This window comes from Lissotriton vulgaris, chromosome 5 (genome assembly GCF_964263255.1).
Source record: "Lissotriton vulgaris chromosome 5, aLisVul1.2, whole genome shotgun sequence".
In the NCBI taxonomy this organism is placed as follows: domain Eukaryota; kingdom Metazoa; phylum Chordata; class Amphibia; order Caudata; family Salamandridae; genus Lissotriton; species Lissotriton vulgaris.
The window spans coordinates 1288986854-1289007188 of NC_141693.1; the positions used below are offsets into that span (position 1 = coordinate 1288986854).

At 47.0% G+C, this 20335-nt stretch overlaps 1 protein-coding gene across 2 annotated transcripts in view; it reads left to right on the forward strand.

Annotated features, from left to right (window-relative positions):
• Window positions 1-20335, forward strand: part of CACNA1S (calcium voltage-gated channel subunit alpha1 S) — a 548608-nt gene that overhangs the window by 434677 nt on the left and 93596 nt on the right. For both annotated transcript variants that reach the window (XM_086923168.1, XM_086923169.1), the window contains exons 34-37: window positions 9131-9258; window positions 9655-9751; window positions 12279-12381; window positions 13020-13121. In XM_086923168.1, the coding sequence (XP_086779294.1) occupies window positions 9131-9258; window positions 9655-9751; window positions 12279-12381; window positions 13020-13121 (430 nt within the window). The remainder of the gene's footprint in view (window positions 1-9130; window positions 9259-9654; window positions 9752-12278; window positions 12382-13019; window positions 13122-20335) is intronic.

Genomic DNA, 20335 nt, shown 5'->3' on the forward strand with positions numbered 1-20335 from the left:
ATATAACGCACCATTGCGCGGTTCCGCTACGGACTCTGCCACTAGTTAACCTACAAGTAGATAACACCATCGAAAACGCTCCTGGCCGCCGCCAACGTCGATGAGAAGACGTACCCCGAGGTGGGGGGCCCAGACACCAGCGAGACACAGTACGCAGACGGCCAGCAGCCCAAAAACGGCCGAGCACTCCTCGCCTCTGTCACAGCGGACCATGGGGAAGCCGGAGAAACAACAGTCCAAGCTCCCCTTCGAAACGAGGAAACAGCCAAAAAATATAACGACCACCCCTGAAGTAGATGGCGACGGAGACATGGCGGAGGGGTCGGCCATGGAATCGGTGCTCCGCGCAATCCAGCAGAGTTTGCAGGAAATGAACGGAAAACTGGACAATGTGATGCAGAGGGTGGATAATATGGCGGCCAAAATAGAGAACCACGACGGGCGGCTCGCAGAGGCGGAACAGAGGATTTCTAGAGTGGAAGACGAGCATAAAACCACATCGAAGGTATGCGGAGGGCTGGAGAAAACTGTGGAGACCCTTCGCGCGAAGGTGGAGGATCAGGAAGCCAGGTCCAGGCGGAACAACCTCCGCATTTCGGGCCTGCCGGAATCCACCAACACGGGGAAGATGGAAACTTATGTCGAAACACTCCTGAAAGATATATTTGGCGCTGACAAACTATCCTCGGTTTTTCTGATCGAACTGGCTCATCGCTCACTGGCACCTGTACCAAAACCGGGGGCTGCCCCAAGAATGATCATAGCACGTACACTTAACTACAGGGACAGAGACACAGTCCTTCGACTCGCCAGAGACATGGGCAAAATTACTCATCAGGGGAATACTCTGGAATTCTACCTCGACCATACCATGGCGGTGCAGCTGGCGCGGAAATAATTTGCACCGGTGAAAAAGAAACTACGGGACCTGGGTCTCGAATACGCCATGCTGTACCCTGCAAAACTCAAAATCACGAACTTGGGCAAGACGGTCATTTTACCGACGGTACAGACGGCGCACGACTTTATCAAACAGCAAGGGAAGCGACGGAAGGAGCAGAACAGAGCGGAATCGACGAGCGATGTGGAATGACGAGTGGTGCGGACAAGATACCTCGATGCCCCCGGAGCAGCAAAGGGACTCCACTGGGCCCCAGGAAGCTGTGACTAGAAAACGTTGGCCTGCCCCGAGGTGCTCAGCCAGATACTGTGGGACTACAACGACATGCAGACTAGACATCACAGCGGTAGGGCCCGGGATGAACATCCTCGCAGTGAGTATTTGGAGGGCAGGTGGCCTCCGGAAGGCGCACAGAGAGACAACATGATCGGGAGGCTCACTAGCTCCCCTGACAGTTGAATATGTACCAGGGGTGCGAACACTGGAAGGCCCCCGGGCTGATCCTTATTGCCACCACTGCCTTGAACTTCTACTGCCATGTGAGACTGGGGTATGTCGACTTATGTTGTTTGGGGTTACTTGATGTCATACTCTTACTTTTTGTTGGCAGATGGAGGGAGAAGGGTGAAAGATCTTACACACGACATTGAAGCCGGAATAGGCGTCTGCCCACGTCCACCACGTGGATGGAGATGTGTGAACCTGGCGACACCCCCAAGCGGGTGCGCCCCACACTAAGTTTTCGAGTGAGGGTACAGTTTGTTAAGGGATGGCTTTGGCAAAGTTCGGGTGCTAAAGTGGGTGGGGGGGAAGAGGGGGAACCGGGGTTGTCCGAAACACAAACTCTGTGTCTGAGAAGCATGGCGACCTCCTTGACCATACCTAACCATGCAAGTTGTTATATCAGTTTCGCCGATTTGCTGTGGATCACGCACCACACACTCCAATGTTCAGTGTCTGTGCAGAACCGTAAAATGCGGTTACACCTCGTGCGATACATCCTGATGAGTACAAGTAACAATGTCGAGAGTTAATACATTGGCCCTTCTCACGTGGAATGTTAGAGGCCTAGGCAACCCGAAAAAGATCAGGCAGATGTTTGCTTACTTTGACAGGATACATGTGGATATAGTGTTCTTGCAGGAAACACACCAGGCCACCACACACACACCTACATTGGGTAATAGATGGGCAGAATCAGTTACAAGCTCGAACTACTCGACCTACTCCAGAGGGGTCAGTATCCTAATACGTAAAGGGACGCACTTTGCAATCACGAGCGTGAACAGAGACTCGGAGGGTAGAAGTGTTATGGTGGAGGGAAGGGTCAGAGGGCAGAGGGTCCTGTTGCTGAACACGTATGGCCCCAATGTAGATGACCCGGGGTTTTACAGGAAACTGTGGCAGACAATCACAGACAAACATATAGACCACGTACTGTGGGGAGGTGATTTTAATGTAACATTGCAGGACCAGTTAGACCGAGCTGCACATACTACGGAACACCACGGTAATGCAAGGCACATGTTGCAGGACGCGATGGAAGATCTCCAATTGACTGACATATGGAGGGATAGTAACCCGGGGGTCACCGCTGCGTCTCACATTAATGCGGCGAACAATAGCTGGGCGCGACTGGACTATTGGTTGGGTACACGGGAGATGCTAACTTGGGTCAAACACATTTCACATCTGCCCAGAACACTGTCAGATCACAACCCAGTTTTGCTAAAAATAGCGGTCCCGCAATGTGAGCCGCCGCCCTTCACTTGGCGTTTCAACGCGACTGCCTTGAAAGACCCACTGTATGTCACCACGATACACGCAGCAATCGTAGACTACTTCGACATAAACGGCCCGACAACGGACGACCCATGTCTTCTGTGGGAAGCGTTTAAGGCCACAATCAGGGGGGTATGCATTAGTACGTCCTAGGGTATATTGAAGGACATCCGACACCAACTGCGCACACGCGAAGAGGCCATACAGGGGCTGGAGCAAATGTACACGCACACAGGGGACACTAGGGTGCTGGGAGACATACAGACCCTTCTGACTGAACACAGACAGTTCGCCTCTGACGAACTCAAATATGTCACCAAACGGGCAACGGCCAGGCGCTATGGGGAGGGCGGCAGACCGGGCAAGGCGCTGGCAGACAAGATATGCTCGGGGAGGGCCCCTCAAAACATAGCAGCCATCTGTAGGGCCACGGGGGAAAAGGTGAACGATGTTAAAGGGATTACAACGGAATTCATGACACATTACGGCGCCCTCTACGCAGCACGCCCCTCGCCTACACAGGAGGAATTGCTCGCTTATATGGAGGATGTGGAATTAGCGTGGCTGTCAGATGGCCACAGAGCATACTTAGCGCGGCCTGTCACGGTGGAGGAGGTTACGGATACTATCAAGCGATTGCCGAACAACAAAGCACCGGGCCAGATGGGTACGTGACGGAATTCTACAAAGAATACGCAGATCTGCTCGCGCCTCACTAAGTGAGGCTCTATGGGGCAGCGCACGAGGCCCAAACCCTGCCAGACTCCATGAGAGAAGCCTTACTCATTGCGCTCTTAAAGCCGGGTAAGGAGGAAGATAAATGTGACTCCTATCGCCCCCTGTCCCTATTCAAGTCAAGTCAAGTCAAAAGATTTGTATAGCGCGCTACATACCCGGAGGGTCTCAAGGCGCTTGAAGAAGGGTGGGGAGTTACTTGTCGAATATCCATGTTTTGAGTTGCTTTCTGAATGTTAGGTGGTTCTGAGTAAGGCGAAGGTGAGTGGGAAGTGAGTTCCAAGTTTTAGCTGCTAGGTAGGAAAAGGATCTACCTCCCATGGTGGTTTTGTTGATGCGAGGTACAGTGGCAAGGGCTTGGTTGGAGGATCGTAGCTGGCGGGAGGGGGTGTAGAAGGATAGTCGTGTGTTGAGGCATTCGGGTCCGATTTCGTAGAGTGCTTTGTGTGCGTGGGTTAGGAGCCGGAAAGTGATTCTCTTATTGACGGGGAGCCAGTGGAGGTTTTTCAGGTGATCAGAGATGTGTTCTTTACGCGGGATGTCTAATATGAGCCTGGCTGAGGCGTTCTGGATGCGTTGTAGTTTTTTCTGGAGTTTTGCGGTGGTGCCGGCGTAGAGGGTGTTTCCGTAGTCCAGTCGGCTCGTGACCAGGGCGTGGGTGACTGTTTTTCTAGTTTCGGTAGGGATCCAGCGAAATGTTTTTTTGAGCATGTGAAGAATGTTGAAGCAAGATGAGGATACGGCGTTGACTTGTCTGTTCATCGAGAGTGAGGAATCCAGGATGACGCCCAGGTTCCGTGCGTGGTTCGTCGGGATGGGTGCTTTTCCAAGGGCCTCTGGCCACCAGGAGTCGTCCCAGGCAGAGGGGGAGGTACCTAAGATGAGGACTTCTGTTTTGTCCGAGTTCGGTTTCAGACGGCTGTGCTTCATCCATTCGGCTACTTCTTTCATTCCTTCGTGTAGGTTGGTTTTGGCTGTGTTAGGGTCTCTGGTGAGTGATAGGATCAGTTGAGTGTCGTCGGCGTAGGAGATGATGTTGAGGTGATGTTGACGTGCGATGGTCGCGAGGGGGCTCATGTAAACGTTGAAGAGGGTGGGACTGAGAGAGGACCCTTGATGTACGCCGCAGATGACTTCAGTAGCCTCTGACTTGAATGGTGGAAGGCGGACTCTCTGGGTTCTTCCGGTGAGGAACGAGGTGATCCATTCCAGTGCTTTTCCTTGGATTCCAACGTTTCTGAGGCGCTGTAAAAGGGTGCTATGACAGACTGTGTCGAAGGCTGCGGAGAGGTCGAGGAGGATGAGGGCGACTGTGTCTCCATTGTCCAGTAGAGTCCGAATGTCGTCTGTTGCAGCGATGAGGGCGGTTTCGGTGCTGTGCTTGGCTTGGAAGCCGGGTTGTGAGGAGTCGAGGGATTTGTTGGTTTCGAGGAATGCGGCGAGTTGGTTGTTGACAGCTTTCTCGATGACTTTGGCCGGGAATGGAAGGAGTGAGATAGGGCGATAGTTTTTGAGTTCGGTGGGGTCAGCTGTGGGTTTCTTCAGGAGGGCGCTGAGTTCGGCATGTTTCCAACTTTCCGGGAAGGTTGCGGAGTTGAGGGAGCAGTTGATGACGTCTCGGAGGTGCGGTGCAATAATGGAGTCTGCTTTGTTAAAGATGTAATGAGGGCAAGGGTCTGTGGGGGATCCTGAGTGGATAGAGTTCATCAGACGGATGGTGTCCTCAGTAGAGATTGGCTTCCAGTCATTGAGGATGTTCAGGGGGGAGGGGGTCCTGCAGGGGAATGGGTGTGTTGATCTCTGGGTTGGTTGTCGAAGCTGTTGTGGATGTCTGCAATTTTGTTGTAGAAGAATGAGGCTAGGGAGTCGCAGAGGGCTTGAGAGGGGGTGATGTCGTTGGAGTTGGCTGATGGGTTGGTAAATTCCTTGACGATGTTGAATAATTCCTTGCTGTTGTGGGTGTTGTTATCTAGACGGTCCTTGAAGGCTGCTTTCTTGGCATTTCGGATTAGTTGGTGGTGTATGCGGGTGGCGTTTTTGAAGGTGTCCTTGGTGCTGGTGGTTGGGTCTTTTTTCTAGGCCTTCTCGAGGGAGCGACAGAATTTCTTGGATTTCTTAAGGTCATCGTTGAACCAGGAGGCCTTCTTGCTGCCTAATTTGATTTGTCGTTTTTTCAGTGGTGCTAGGGTGTCGGCGCTGTTGGATAGCCATTGGGTGAGGTTGGTGGCTGCTTGGTCGGAGTTGGAGGATTGGGCGGGGGGCTTTTGAAGAAGCGATGATGAGATCTGGTCGATGGTGATTTTGTTCCAGTTTCTTTGCAATGTGGGTCGGGGGTGGTTGTTGGATGTAGGCTTGTTGTAGGTGAAGTGAACGCAGCTGTGGTCAGTCCAAAGGAGAGCTGTGGTGTGGCTGAAGGAAACATGCTTGCTGGAGGTGAAGATGGGGTCGAGTGTGTGACCTGCGATGTGGGTGGGGGTAGTGACAAGTTGTTTAAGTCCGAGGTTTGCGAGGTTGTCCAAAAGGGTGGTGGTGTTGCGGTCGTTGTTCTTTTCAAGGTGAAAGTTGAGGTCTCCCAAAAGGATGTAGTCCTCTGAGACAATGTAGACACGAAAATAATCGCCAGCCTACTGGCAGACAGGCTAAAACCACTTATGCCCCTCTTAATCAGGCCAGACCAATCAGGATTTATACCTGACAGAGCCACCACACATAACACTCGCACACTGTTTGCCCTGGCGCACTACTTATCTCCCGACACAAAAGCAGTGGCAGTGTTACTTGATGCTGCCAAGGCGTTTGACACCATAGGATGGTCCTTCATTCAGGCGGTCCTGGTGCGCATGGGGTTTCCCCTGATGTTCCTTGGGTGGATCTCCATGTTATATACCAACCTGTCGGCACTAATCAGAATAAATAGGCATATTTCAGAGCCCATTCAGATATGCAGAGGCACTAGGCAGGGCTGCCCGCTCTCGCCAATGCTCTTTGCATTAGTCCTGGAGCCTCTGGCCTGTAAAATCAGACAACACCATCACTACTCAGCCATACAGATGCCATCACGCCCCATACACATATCACTATATGCGGATGACATGGTGCTATATGTCAAGAACCCGGCACAAAACCTAAATCCACTGATGCGGGAGTACATCAAATTCGGGAGCCACTCCGGACTACAAATCAACTGGGACAAATCTCTAATCCTAGCACTGACGGACAGCACACGTCCTATACCCCTAGACTACCCACTCGAGTGGCAAGAAGAACCTACGAAGTACTTAGGGGTATGGTTTCACAGGGACCCAGAAATAGTCATACGCACTAACTATGGGCGAGTAATAGCGGCCCTGGAGGATAAAATAAAACCATGGAATAAACTTCCGTTATCCCTGGCAGACCGGACCGCCATTGTAAAAATGGTGCTCCTGCCCAAGTTCCTGTACTTATTCAACAACATCCCAATTAAGCCACCGGCGGCAGTGTTCCGCAACATAAACACCTTGGTGATTAGTTTGCTCTGGGCCGGAAAGCAAGCGAGAATGGAGTTGCACACTATGACACTCCCATATGCTAGGGGGGGCTTCAAGGTGCCGGACTTCTATCTCTACTACTTGTGCGCTCAGGCGCAATTCGCGCATTACTGGCACCACGAAGTACCCTTCTTGACACACGTGGCGGTGGAGGCAGGGGACACGGACCCGATACCACTGGCAAACATATTACTACACAAACGCCCTAGACTACATGAACGAGACATCAACACTTTGGACACTACCACGGAGGCCTGGAGACTGATGGGTAAGGCGGCTAACGCTCTGCCGCTGTACGCTCCGGCACTTCCACTGGCCCATCACCCGCATATCTCGGTTACACAAGAACAGGTAGGCATAGATCAGCTGAGGTGGGCAGGCATAGATAAAATGGGTGACCTGTATCAAAATGGGGTCTTCCAAACGTTAGACGCAATGCAATACATCAGTAACCCGTCCCTCCTATTTAGGTTTAACTATTATAGGCTACAGAGGGCACTTAAGGAACATTACCCAGCACACCCGGAGGAACCGACGCCACTGGCGCCGCTGCAGCTCCTACTCACCACGCCCACGGCATCTCACCTGGTTTCTAAACTATACACCAGCTTGCAGGGAGCAATAGGGGGAGGCACTGACAAAGCTAGGAACAGGTGGAGCGAGGGCCTTGTGACACCCCTCACTGAGGAGGAGTGGGCATCTGCGTGCATGCTAACCGACATGCTGACGCCAAATGGTAATTTAAGAATCATTCATTACAAATATCTGCATCAGGTGTACTATACGCCTCAGAGACTATACAGATATGGGCTGCAGGAGGACTCAAAATGCAACAGGTGTAAACAGGATGGGGCGGACTTCATGCACCTGGCTTGGCACTGTCGCAAGGTGGCGGGCTATTGGGAACAAGTGGTGCAAACGTTGAATGAAATGTTGGGCTCTGCCTTGCTATGTGATGCAAAACTTTGCCTCTTGGGTATTGAACCACAGTTGAGAGCGAGGAAGCGTAAGTTCTGCGCAGTAGCGCTGTTACTGGCCAAAAGGAGGGTGTCCCTACACTGGAACAGTAGACGGGGTCCGGTGGTTAAAAGCTGGTTGGAAGATATGACGTACTGTCACGATACTCTGACCACTTATGAGGAGGAGCTACCGACTAGATCAAGGCCCAAGGATTATTGGGAGTACCTCAGACACTATTTATTGGAGCACGGGGCGGCAGAGGAGGTCAATGTAAACAACTAGAAAAGATGCGTGGAGGGTGGCAAGCTGCTGAACACTAATACCGTGGAATGGATTGGGAGGGAGGATGCTGTGACACAGATAATTCGTTGCGGATGGACACTTCAGAGTTAATTTAATGGATGGTTAAATTCAGTTACAGTTGGGAGAAAATGTTACCAAAAAAGTAAGAACCCTGGCATGGTTATGAGTGAATATAGCACTTGATACTAGAACTGTGATTACACTGTAAGACGCCGCCGGTCCTCAGGATGTCGGCTGATGGGCTGTGTACATGACCAAGCGAGCCCATTCGGGCACACACAACTGAAGCCGGCCAGAAATGGATGTAGGCGAATCACATGTAACGTATTACCTTCTGTGATAAGTGCAAATAAACCTCTTACACCAAAAAAAAAAAAAAAAAAAGGGTGCTAAACATAACCAACCTTTTTAATTTGAAACAAATACATATAGTATTGTCTCAACACTACTTTCTACTTGGCACAATATCCCATGCCACTCCTCAGTGTTTGCAAAATCTTACTTTACCTTAGTACAAAATGAGGCAAAAAGTGACATGTTTGCAGTTAATGCATTTTCTCCGCATCCACACTACTCATCCAAGCCCCTGTTTGTGTGCATTGGTCGTTTGAGGTTAGATTATCGTCTTCCAACATCACTTACCGAGTACATGAATTTGCCTTCTGTTGCTTGGACGTAACAGACATATGACTATTCATCCAATCCCAGGGAACAAAAGGTACAGAATAATAGGATCTGTCCATTCATTTACAACTCAATAAAGAGAGCCACAACTAAATTCATTTTACAAGATAATGTCAGTCTAGATCTCACGCATTGATCTGTTGCAGAAAAAGGGCTCTGTTTGCCTGTTCATATTTCCACCATGACATGAATATTGGCTACCCCACTCATACGACTTCTTACCATTTCTCTCCAGATCATCAATCTCTTTGTAGCTGTCATCATGGACAACTTTGATTATCTGACCCGTGATTGGTCAATCCTGGGTCCACATCACCTGGATGAATTCAAAAGAATTTGGGCCGAATATGACCCTGAAGCTAAGTAAGTGGGAGTTCATGGGCAAGAATGGAGGGTTCTGCTTGCTAATTAAATTTATAATATTTCTTGGTGAACGTTGCCCCTATGCTTGAAGCAGTGTAGGAAACGAAAGTGGGTTTCTTCAAAGGATTGGATGGTTACCCATCTTTCTTGGCTTGGCAATTTGAATGTCTTACCACAGGTATTCAAGTTTGTGTCTGATCTTCCCATCTTCATGAATAAGACCAACTCCTCCAGTTATTTCACATCTCTGGGATTGCTCATAGATCCAGTGCCTGTGCTTGCCGGGGATGGGGCTGTATGATGTACCTTATAATTGAATTCTGTATTACAAATCCAAATCTGGTATCATCTTCCTTATGATTGTTGGTCACTGGTCATGTGTTTTTTTTTCTGCAGAGGGCGTATCAAACATCTGGATGTAGTGACACTGCTGAGACGGATCCAGCCCCCTCTTGGCTTCGGAAAGTTCTGTCCACATCGGGTCGCTTGTAAGGTAATGACTCGTAGGGGGAGTCCAGGGTAGAAGGGGGGAAATTAAGCAGGGCTCAGACTTGGCTTCCATTGTGATTTTACCACAGTACTTAAATGATTGTCTTGTTGCAATAAAGGACATTGATCAACTCTGAAGTTCGTGGAGCACACAATGATCCTCAAACCTGCCACACTGGGAAGAGGGAAAATCTTCCTAAGAAAACGTTCAAAAATGTTGTGCCAAATGGTTCATTGTACAGTACACATTTCAAAGACATTGGCTAAAACCCAGGAAATGTTGCAGAAAGTTATGATGCAGCACTGATGATGTTATACAGTGATACATGGATTGTGCGGGAGCCAGAGCCTCCCCTGGCAGGCCTTGTAGTATTCCCTCTGCCACTATATGTCAACAACACCCTGTTCATCTTTAGCTACAAATGCAAACCACATGCCTGACAGACTCGCACATATTAAGGTATAAAACTTTATAAATAAATACTTACTCCTAAATGCATATACTTGCAGACTTCCCTCCTTCTGAAGATAGTTATCTGTTCATTGTAGGCTTTCTATACATGAGCATTCAGTCAGACTTTTAATCAGTCTTAGGATGTATCTCATTGTTACAGACTCAACTTTGCCAGTGCACCTTCCACCATACCTCATAATCAAGTACTGTGACCAACACTCATCTCTTCCAAGGGCAGTTTCATTATCAATCAAAGCTCTGCTGTATACTCTAATTGTGTGCGCTGGGCGATTCTACTGATGGAACTCAGTCCTCACGACCTACTCCTTCAAAGAATAATCCAAACTCTGCAAATGAAACTCCATCTTTATATAAAGCTCACCATAAAATTTCAGTATCAAGACCCTCATTTGGAATGTTTCTGGCATCCTGGGGAAGTCGAAGGTTACTCAGCCCGGCTTGGGTGATTCCGGGCTGTTTAGCACTGATGTCCTAAGGCTTAACCTTGTACGGTGGAAGAGCATTATCTGTTGTGGGTCCCAAATTGTGGAACTCACTTCCGTTGTCACTAAGGAAATGTAATGACCACTGTCAATTCAGAAAACATTTAAAAACGTTTCTGTTTGGTTCATTTTAGAGTGTCCCTTGTTTACAGCATTTTTAACTATGCGCTCCCTAATTTCAGTCTTGCACCGGCCTGTTACAGCGCGGAGATACTCCCTTGGGAGTTTATTCATAGCGCTATATAAGCCCATAAATAAATAAATAAATAAACACTGTTCACCAAATTCACTCCTAGTAGCATTTGACTCAACAGCAAATCATCATTAGTAAATCGCTGGACTGAGCCTTTGCTAAAAAGAAAAATACTTTATTAATGAAGGCACAACTACAAACTACTATGCGTAAATCACAGCAGACATTTCCTATGGGTACTAATGGGCCCAGTACACACACAAATCTCAGGGACATTCTCAGTTGGTAAAGCACATTGGCTCTTTACCTTACAAAGGGGGTCTCTATTGTACTAGGGGGCGATGGAATGCAGGATGCTCACAGTCACTTTTTAGTTTCTAGAACTCCCCACCCTTCCGGTTCAGGTTCAATGTCACAGTACCTTTTCAGTCATAGAAAGATTTGGCAGGCAGGGTGTGCCTGCCAGCGTTGCTGTCAGTGGAAGCAGGCTCTTCCATATGGGGCACTTTTGCAAGGCCGACCAATTGCAGATAAGTGTCTCTACCCTGGTCCAATAGAGGTGTGCACTCTGCACTAACCAACAGCCGCAGCCCGTGGAGGGAGTTCCGTGGGGCAGAAAGTTGGGGCGGGGAAGGGGCAGAGTGGGGGTACTAAACACCGGAATATGGATAATTGGAGGTAAGTAAACAATTAAATAATTAAAACGAATTTCGTAGCGCGCCCTGCATCGCAAAATGCGAAGCAGCGCACGCTACCAAATTAATTTTATTTATTTGATTGTTTATTTACCTCCTATTATCCATATTCTGGTGTTTAGTACCCCCCGACCCTGCCCCTCCCCGGCCCCACCTTTCTGCCCCACGGCACTCCCTCAACGGGCCGCGGCTGCTAACCAATGGCATCTGCCACAGGTAAGTGGGGGCAGGGCTAGCAGTGGGATCTTGGTCCTGGCAGGATTGCAGCTTAAGATTTTCCTTGTGCCCAGTCAAATCACCCACAGAAACAAGCTAAGTACCCACCATTGTGTCTTTGTGCTGGTTCAGCCTCTTGTTGATGCTTGTAACTTCTTGGTCATCGCTCAACTTGGGACGACAATGGCCTTTTTGAAGCACCCGTTTGCTTCTCGCTTCTTGCTGCTAGATGCTTTGCCACAGAACTCATTCCTCTGAGTTTCAAGATTCTCTCTGATCCAGTGGGTCAATACTGCTGTTTGTGCTGAAGATACATCTATGGCAGCAGTTGGTTAGCTCTTGCCCCTGGATGAGGGTTCTCTTGTCCCTGGATGAGGGTTCCCTGGTATTATCATACTAGGAGCCACACAAAACTCTGCAGATGTGTCTGTGACCTGAAATGTGACTTATATGTGTCTGTTTTTTCCCAGCGCCTAGTCAGTATGAACATGCCGCTGAACAGCGACGGCACTGTCACCTTCAATGCTACACTTTTCGCTCTCGTCAGGACAGCCCTCAAAATCAAAACGGAAGGTAAGAAGGAACTTCTATTTGGCCAGGGCTGCTTCCCAGTTCATACTTTCTGTGCAGTTAGTGAAAATTGCTGACAGTGAGTTTAACCTAAAATAAATTGCGGTACCCATCCTTTCCAGAGATTAATTGATCAACAGGGAAGTCCAGATATTTCCTTACCCGCTTGTGCTCTTAAAATCCCGAGGGGCTTGTCAGTGTAATACAGTGATTCCATCACAGTCATTGTCTGTCTTGTACCTGATCCAAAATACCAAAATATCAAGTTAAAAATAATGTTTGTATAAAATATTGTGTCAAGAATCTCAAGTTCAAAAATATTGTGAAAGTAAGTTTATATGGGTAAGCAAAGTTTTACTTTAATTAACTCCATGTATAAGTGCATTGTCGATATATATCTTCAAGGTACGTAGATGTGGACTTACGAATATTAAAGCTATACTTACCTATTTGCACTTACCTTCTCGATATTTTGGTCCTCATTATTTTTGACACAATATTCTATCCACCCGATATTTTTTGCTTCATTTTATAAGACAGCCTGCTGAGTACTGCTGCCCTTACATAGTCCTAGTACTGAAGTGAAGCATCATGTCCCTTTTCCAAATAAACTGAATACATCATTGTCTTTGTCTTGATAGGTAACTTTGAGCAAGCTAACGAGGAGTTGCGAGCCATCATCAAGAAAATCTGGAAGAGAACCAGCATGAAACTGCTTGACCAAGTCATTCCACCTATAGGAGGTATTATCAATCAATTTCTTGCATCTAATATAGAGAGCTTTAGGCTAAAGAGATGTGCAGAGATGTACCTGCGGACTGGTACAATATCTAATAGTCTTCTCAGAAAATAGTGATTGGCCATCAAGAGGTATATGATTCATTGGGGAAGGGGACGGTTGAAGGAAATAGTTTGGTGATGAAATGAGTCAAATAGGTAGATGAAACCAAAGCTTAGGCTGACATTTTCTCATTCCCAAGACACTGGCTGCTCAAAGCAAGACAAAAGCTAATAAGGGAGCATTTCTTGTTGCAAAACTGAAAGACCATTTTTAAGAGACTTTGAGGAATGTACATGTGAATAGGCAATAATTGAATAACTAGGGATTGATCATTGGTGCAAGGTTTAGCCCAATATGCTACTCACTGGGGATTAACAAATGGTACCAATCTTTGTTGAAGAAAGGCATGAACATGGGTTATTCAAAAAAAATTCCTCCTTTAGAGTATGTTGAATTTCTAAATATAGCTCCTGTCAGGTCCCAACTTAAGTTTAAGAGAATGATGTTTATCTATGCCCTTCCATCCACTGTCTGAAAAACTGAATTTTGGTGGCTGGAAGAGGTTTTTGCCGGAAAATCTCCTATAGATAAAGAACATATGATGGCTGTACTCCAGTATAATCACTTCTGATGGTGATTGCCTGGGGTGGAGAGGGTGTTCCAGGTCTTTGCTGTGAGGTAGGAGAAGGATCTTCCTCCGCCTGTGGTCTTGCAGATACATGGGATGGTGGCCAGGGCAGGTTGGGTGGAGCGGAGGTCTCTGGTGGGTGCGGGAAATATGAGGCGGTGGTTGAGGTACGCAGGTCCCATGTTGTATAGTGCTTTGTAGGCATGTGTGAGGAGCTTGAAGGTGATTCTTTTGCTGACTGGGAGCCAGTGGAGGTCCTTCAGGTGGCTGGTGATGTGACTGTGGTGGGGGATATTGAGGACAAGGCTGGCTGTGGCATTCTGAATATCCTGCCGTTGTTTCTGGAGGAGTTTCCGAGTGATGCTGACATAGAGTGTGTTGCCCTAATCTAGTCTGCTGCTGATGAGTGCATGGGTGACTGTCTTTCTGGACTCTGTGAGGATCAATTTTAAGATCTTTCGAGGCAGGCATAGCGCGTGGAAACAGGATGATGAGACGGCGTTTTTCTGGTTATTCATGGTGAGCGAGGAGTCCAGGATGATGCAGCGGTTTCGTGACTGATAGCTGGGTTTGTGGGGAGGTTCCAAGTGCTGCAGGTCACCTGGAGTTGTCCCAAGCGGAGGGGTTGGAGCCCAAGATGAGGACATGTCCCTAGCATGCTCATTACACCCAAACAATACAGCGGGCATTTGGACCTTTGTTACCAAGATGTTATTAAACTATGGCCCTATTGGATTGCTTGCACATTGGCCTTTCTGGAAGGTGGAAAGAAGCGTGAATGGAAAGAAGACTGAAGTAAGGTTGAAGGAGTAGGAGGGTGAAAGGAAATATTGGTAAAAGAAAGGGGGAGAAGATGGAATGATGAAAGGAGGGACATATCAAAAGGAGAAAGATTGGATGGAAGGATTGAAATATGGGAGGAAGGATAGAAGGGTAAAAAGAGGATGAACTTGGGAAAGAATTGATGAAAAGAAAAATGTAAAATTGAAGGGAACTTTTCTAGTGAATATCATCCTTTCTTCCCTGGCTCTCTTCCATTACAGGTATGGTTCAAAGTGTAGGGAATTTTATTTTGTAGCTGATTTCTATGACTTGATGGTAGTCACACATTAGGTATCACGTTCATGTGCTGGACAAGAGATCGCTTTTTGATTTACATCTCCATTGAAGTTAAATAAGTACATTATCTCCTGCAGTGGGACAGTCTACCCACTCTGTGAGAGACCTGGATATGTAACAAAGAAGAATGAGGACTCTTTGATACTGAGAGAAATATCCAAAGTTCATAAGACTGGACCTTCCATGACATTTTCATCAGAAATCAAAAACAATGCGTTTGCTGTGTAGTGCTATTTCTTAAGAGCAACGAGATATATTTTTGCCAGATAAAGGAAAACTTTGTCTCTCTTTATAGTTTGACCTCATTGAATTGCCTAGAAATATAGGTTATATTTGAGATCAACAAGGGAACCCAATTAAGTCGAAAGGGACCTTGAGGATAATGCTATTCAGACAACAGTGGTCCCTTTAAGGAAGAATATACGAAGTGAATAAATATAGACTCAGTCGTGGCTATATTGTTTGGACTTGTCCAGCCGGACAGAGGTCTAGTATTTACTTGCAATTGAATATAGGAAATGTAACACAACAATTCACAAAGTGGGGCACAAGCCTGCACCCTACTTAACACATGTGCAACAGACATTCAGTGACAAAACTGAAACAAAGGGGCTTATAGGCAAAAGCTTGAGGTTTGTAGTACCAGTAATTGCACAGTGTCAAGGTACAACAAAACATAACAAACACCTTTACGTTGGAAGTACACATAAAGGTTTTGAGCTAGTATAAGGTGTTATGAGAGGTCGACGGTGTTTCGATCCGTTAACTTGATACGCTGATCATCATCAGGAAATAGATATTATGCCTAACAATTTGAAGCCTCAGATGCCTAGCGGGGAGACAGGGAAAAAAAGGCAATGGGCGAGGGGATTAGGAGTAGTGAAAGCCATTAAAATAACACGTTCGACAACAGAAAATGGTGCTAAAGCATACTCCATGCACAATCGGTGTAAAATTGCGTTTCAATGTCATGGACACAGTTCCTAAGAGTGGCATCAAAATTATTACAAAGACTCGTGAGGGTGATCCGAAGATACGAGATCAGCTTAGAGCAACATTCCATACTAAGGTGTTCAGTATCCAACTCACACTGTACAGTTAAGCTTAGAATTAAAAAAATTTAAAACCATTTCACATTCGCCATTTGGCATTCGGTGCAGCATTGCCATTACAGGGTGTACTAGAGAGTGACGGTCGTGAGAGGGCAATTCCAGAGGTGAGCGCAGTACTGAGCCGTCGAAAGGTGGAGATCATGCAAGCAAAGGCTCGAGCGGTGATGTGTGACCGCGAATTAAGGAGGCGGCAAGGTGATCACAGGGGCTGGAGTGCTTACCGAATAAGGGTAAGCCAGTGTCTGTTGTAGCAGGAGGTCCTGCAACCTTGATGCAGTAGTGCTCGGTGGTTCGATTCCTGTGGGTAGGGGACAGATTTAGACAAGGAACGGATGAGATAGCTGAATGGCGGGCCTCTCGATGGACGATTACGTCAATGCGAGTTGGGGCGCCGGAACCTGCAGGTAGACCGGTCGGCTCAGTTAAGTCCAAGGCGGGCGGCCAACGGTATAGTAGCCTACGAGTAAAGGAAGGGAATGAGGGGGTCAGAACTGGATAGTTAGGTGGTTGAAGAAGCGGTACCACGGGGTTACTAAACTTACCGGGCAATTGAAGTGCAGTGGCACAATCGCGGGGTCTGCGTGGTAATGTTCACAGCATTGGGGGCGGATGAATGAAAGGATCACGTGATTAGAAGTGAAGAGCGAGAAGGAATATGCGATAAAGTGCGATTGGGGTCTAGCGGCCATCTTGGATTGGTGAAGGGATTTGAGAAGCAATGGCGGCCATCTTGGAGGGGAAAGGAAAGGTACTGAAGTGTAATGAGTCCTAGGACTCGTGACATGGAAATTTCAGTGACATTGAAGGTCTATGACCGAATAGGTAACATGAAATTATACAATTTACAAAAAGCGGTGGATGCAACTCGTGACATTACGTTAAGCATGAGCAAGTATGTAATACAAGGAATTATCAATGTTACAGATTGACAACCGAATGTAGCCATGGGCACGCGCAATATCAGAGCAGTAATTTAAGGAAGGTTGATGCATTTAACAGATAACATATATACTGATAAAGCCTTGACAAGAGCGGGAGAGTGCCATTTATATCAGGACAGTCCAGTCCTCGAGCAGGTTCAGACCTGTATTTAGGCTATCAGTCCTTAAAATCCTTTTGAGCTCTTTTTTATTAAGAATCCTTGAGATATCACCACCTCTTGGGGCCAATTTGATGGCAGTAATCACAGTCCATCTAATATCATTCTTCGAATGTCCATATTGTGTAAAGTGCTCAACCAGAGGTGCGTTGGCCGTTTTACACCTTAGTCTGCTCCGTTGTTGGAAACTGTTGGAACCTAAGCCCAAAACTGATACTGAACGCTTGGTTTGTGTCACAACAATCTCTCCAATATCTAATGCATCCGCAAAACTATTAAGAAAAATTGGCATATTTTGAATGCAGGCGCTCTCAAATTAGACATGCCCATGTTTGCTTTCAAGAAAAATAAGAATATCAAAGACCAGCTGGTCCGCGCAGCTCTGCCAATCACCCACAATCCCAATCCTACCCTACATGACATCTGGGCCCTTACACCCCTTAAGGGCCATGCAAAATGCGGAAATTGTGTTGCATGTGAATTCACCATTGATTGCAAGGAATTGTATATAAGGACCTTAGGAACGAATTGACAGGTTTTACTAATTGTAATACGTGCAATGTAGTGTATGCCATCTTTTGTCCCTTTAACATGATATACGTAGGCCAGACAACACAGAAGATCCACCTGCGTATTTCCCAACACCGGAGCAGACTGAGGTGTAAAACAGCCAACGCACCTCTGGTTGAGCACTTTGAACGATATGGACATTCGAAGAATGATATTAGATGGACTGTGATTACCACCATCAAATTGCCCCCAAGAGGTGGTAATATCTCAAGGATTCTTAATAAAGAAGAGCTCAAATGGATTTTAAGGACTGATAGCCTCAATACAGGTCTGAACCTGCTGGAGGACCCGACTGTCCTGATATAAATGACACTTTCCCGCTCTTGTCAAGGCTTTATCAGTACATATGTAATCTGTTAAAAGCATCAACCTTCCTTGAATTACTGCTCTGATATTGCGCATGCCCATGGCTACATTCAGTTGTCAATCTGTAACATTGATAATTCCTTGTTTACATACTTGCTCATGCTTAACGTAATGTCAGGAGTTGCATCCACCGCATTTTGTAAATTTTATAATTATAGACCTTGAATGTCACTGAAATTTCCTTGTCACGAGGCCTAGGACTCATTACACTTCTGTACCATTCCTTTCCCCACCAAGATGGCCCTCATTGCTTCTCAAATCCCTTCACCAATCTAAGATGGCCGCTAGACCCGGATCGCACTTTATCGCATAGTCCCTTCTCGCTCTTCACTTCTAACCGAGTGATCCTTTCATTCACCAATTGCGTGCCTACTTAACTTCTCCTGTCCGTCCCCAACGCTGTGAACATTACCACGCAGACCCCGCGATTGTGCCACTGCACTTCCCTTGCCCGGTAAGTTTTGTAACCCTCATGGTACCGCTTCTTCAACCTCCTAGTTCTGACCCCCTCATTCCCTTCCTTTACTCGTAGGCTAGTATGCCAGTGGACCCCCCCTTGGACTTAACTGAGCCGACCTGTCTACCTGCAGGTTCGGGCGCCCAAACCCACATTGACGGCTTCTGCCTCCACCGACCCCTAATAGGTAAGCGTCCATCGAGAGGCCCGCCATTCAGCTATCTCATCCGTTCCTTGTCTAAATCCGTCCCCTCCCTACAGGAATCGAACCACCGAGCACTACCGCATCAAGGTTCAGGACCTCCTGCTACAACATACACTGGCTCACCCTTATTCTGTAAGCACTCCAGCCCCTGTGATCACCTTGCCGCCTCCTTAATTTGCGGTCACACATAACCGCTCGAGCCCTTGCTTGCATGATCTCCACCTTACGATGGCTCAGTACCGCTTTCACCTCCGGAATTGCCCTCTCACGACCGTCACTCTCTAGTACACCCTGTAATGGCAATGCTGCGCCGAATGCCGAATGTGAAATGGTTTTAAATTGTTTACATTCTAAGCTTAACTGTACAGTATGAGTTGGATACTGACCACCTTAGTATGGAAGGTTGCTCCAAGCTGATCTTGTATCTTCGGATCACCCTCACGAGTCTTCCTAATGATTTTGATGCCACTCTTAGGAACTGTGTCCATGACATTGACATGCAATTTTACACCGATTGTGCATGGAGTATGCTTTAGCACCATTTTCTGTTGTCAAATGTGTTATTTTAATAGCTTTCACTACTCCTAATCCCCTCGCCCATTGCCTTTTTTCCCTCTCTCCCCGCTAGGCATCTGAGGCTTCAAATTGTTGGGCATAATATCTATGTCCTGATGATGATCTGTGTACCAAGTTACCCGACCGAAACGCCGTCGACCACTCATAACACCTTATACAAGCTCAAAACTTTTATGTGTAATGTAAAGGTGTTAGTTATGTTTTGTTGTACCTTTGTTTGTTTTGTTGTACCTTGACACTGTGCAATTACTGGTACTACAAACCTCCAGCTTTTGCCTATAAGCCCTTTTTTCAGTTTTGTCACTGAATGTCTGTTGCACATGTGTTAAGTAGGGTGCAGGCGTGTGCCCCACTTTGTGAATTGTTGTGTAACATTTCCTATATTCAATTGCAAGTAAATACTAGACCTCTGTCCGGCTGGACAAGTCCAAACAATACAGCTACGACTGAGTTTATATTTATTCACTTCGTATATTCTTCCTTAAAGGGACCACTGTTGTCTGAATAGAAATATACGTTAGCAACAAATAAGATCAATCAAATTGATGCCATTCTCTCCACTTTCTCTTTCATGCTAGTTCCAGGGAATGCTGGGCTCTATATACCTTTCTATTCTAGAATCATGGCACTGGAGGCATGTGAGCGTTAGCTCATTTTACCGTTTCAGTTCCCTTTTCCAAACCCAGGTTTCAGGACTCCTGAGCACACACATGTTTCAGTGCTAAGGGCCATATCCACTAGTCCTACAAGTTTGAATGCTTTTTTAAAGTGTTTTGTTTTTTGTAGACCCTACGATTCGCGCTCACTGTAAGCAAAAGCACCCTTTGGGGTATTTAGAGATTTGTGGAGTGGGAACACAGCCTTAAAATGGGAAGTACTCTTGCCCCAGCAAACTTGAGGATCCCTCGCTCTTTCTAGAGTCTGAGGAAGAGCTGTGTATGCTTCAGGTGGCTCCTCAGTCAGAAACCTCTGGCCTGAAATTCACCTGCCTCAGGACAAACAGGTCATGGTGACCCTCACCCTGCCCTATTCAGGGCGAGGCAA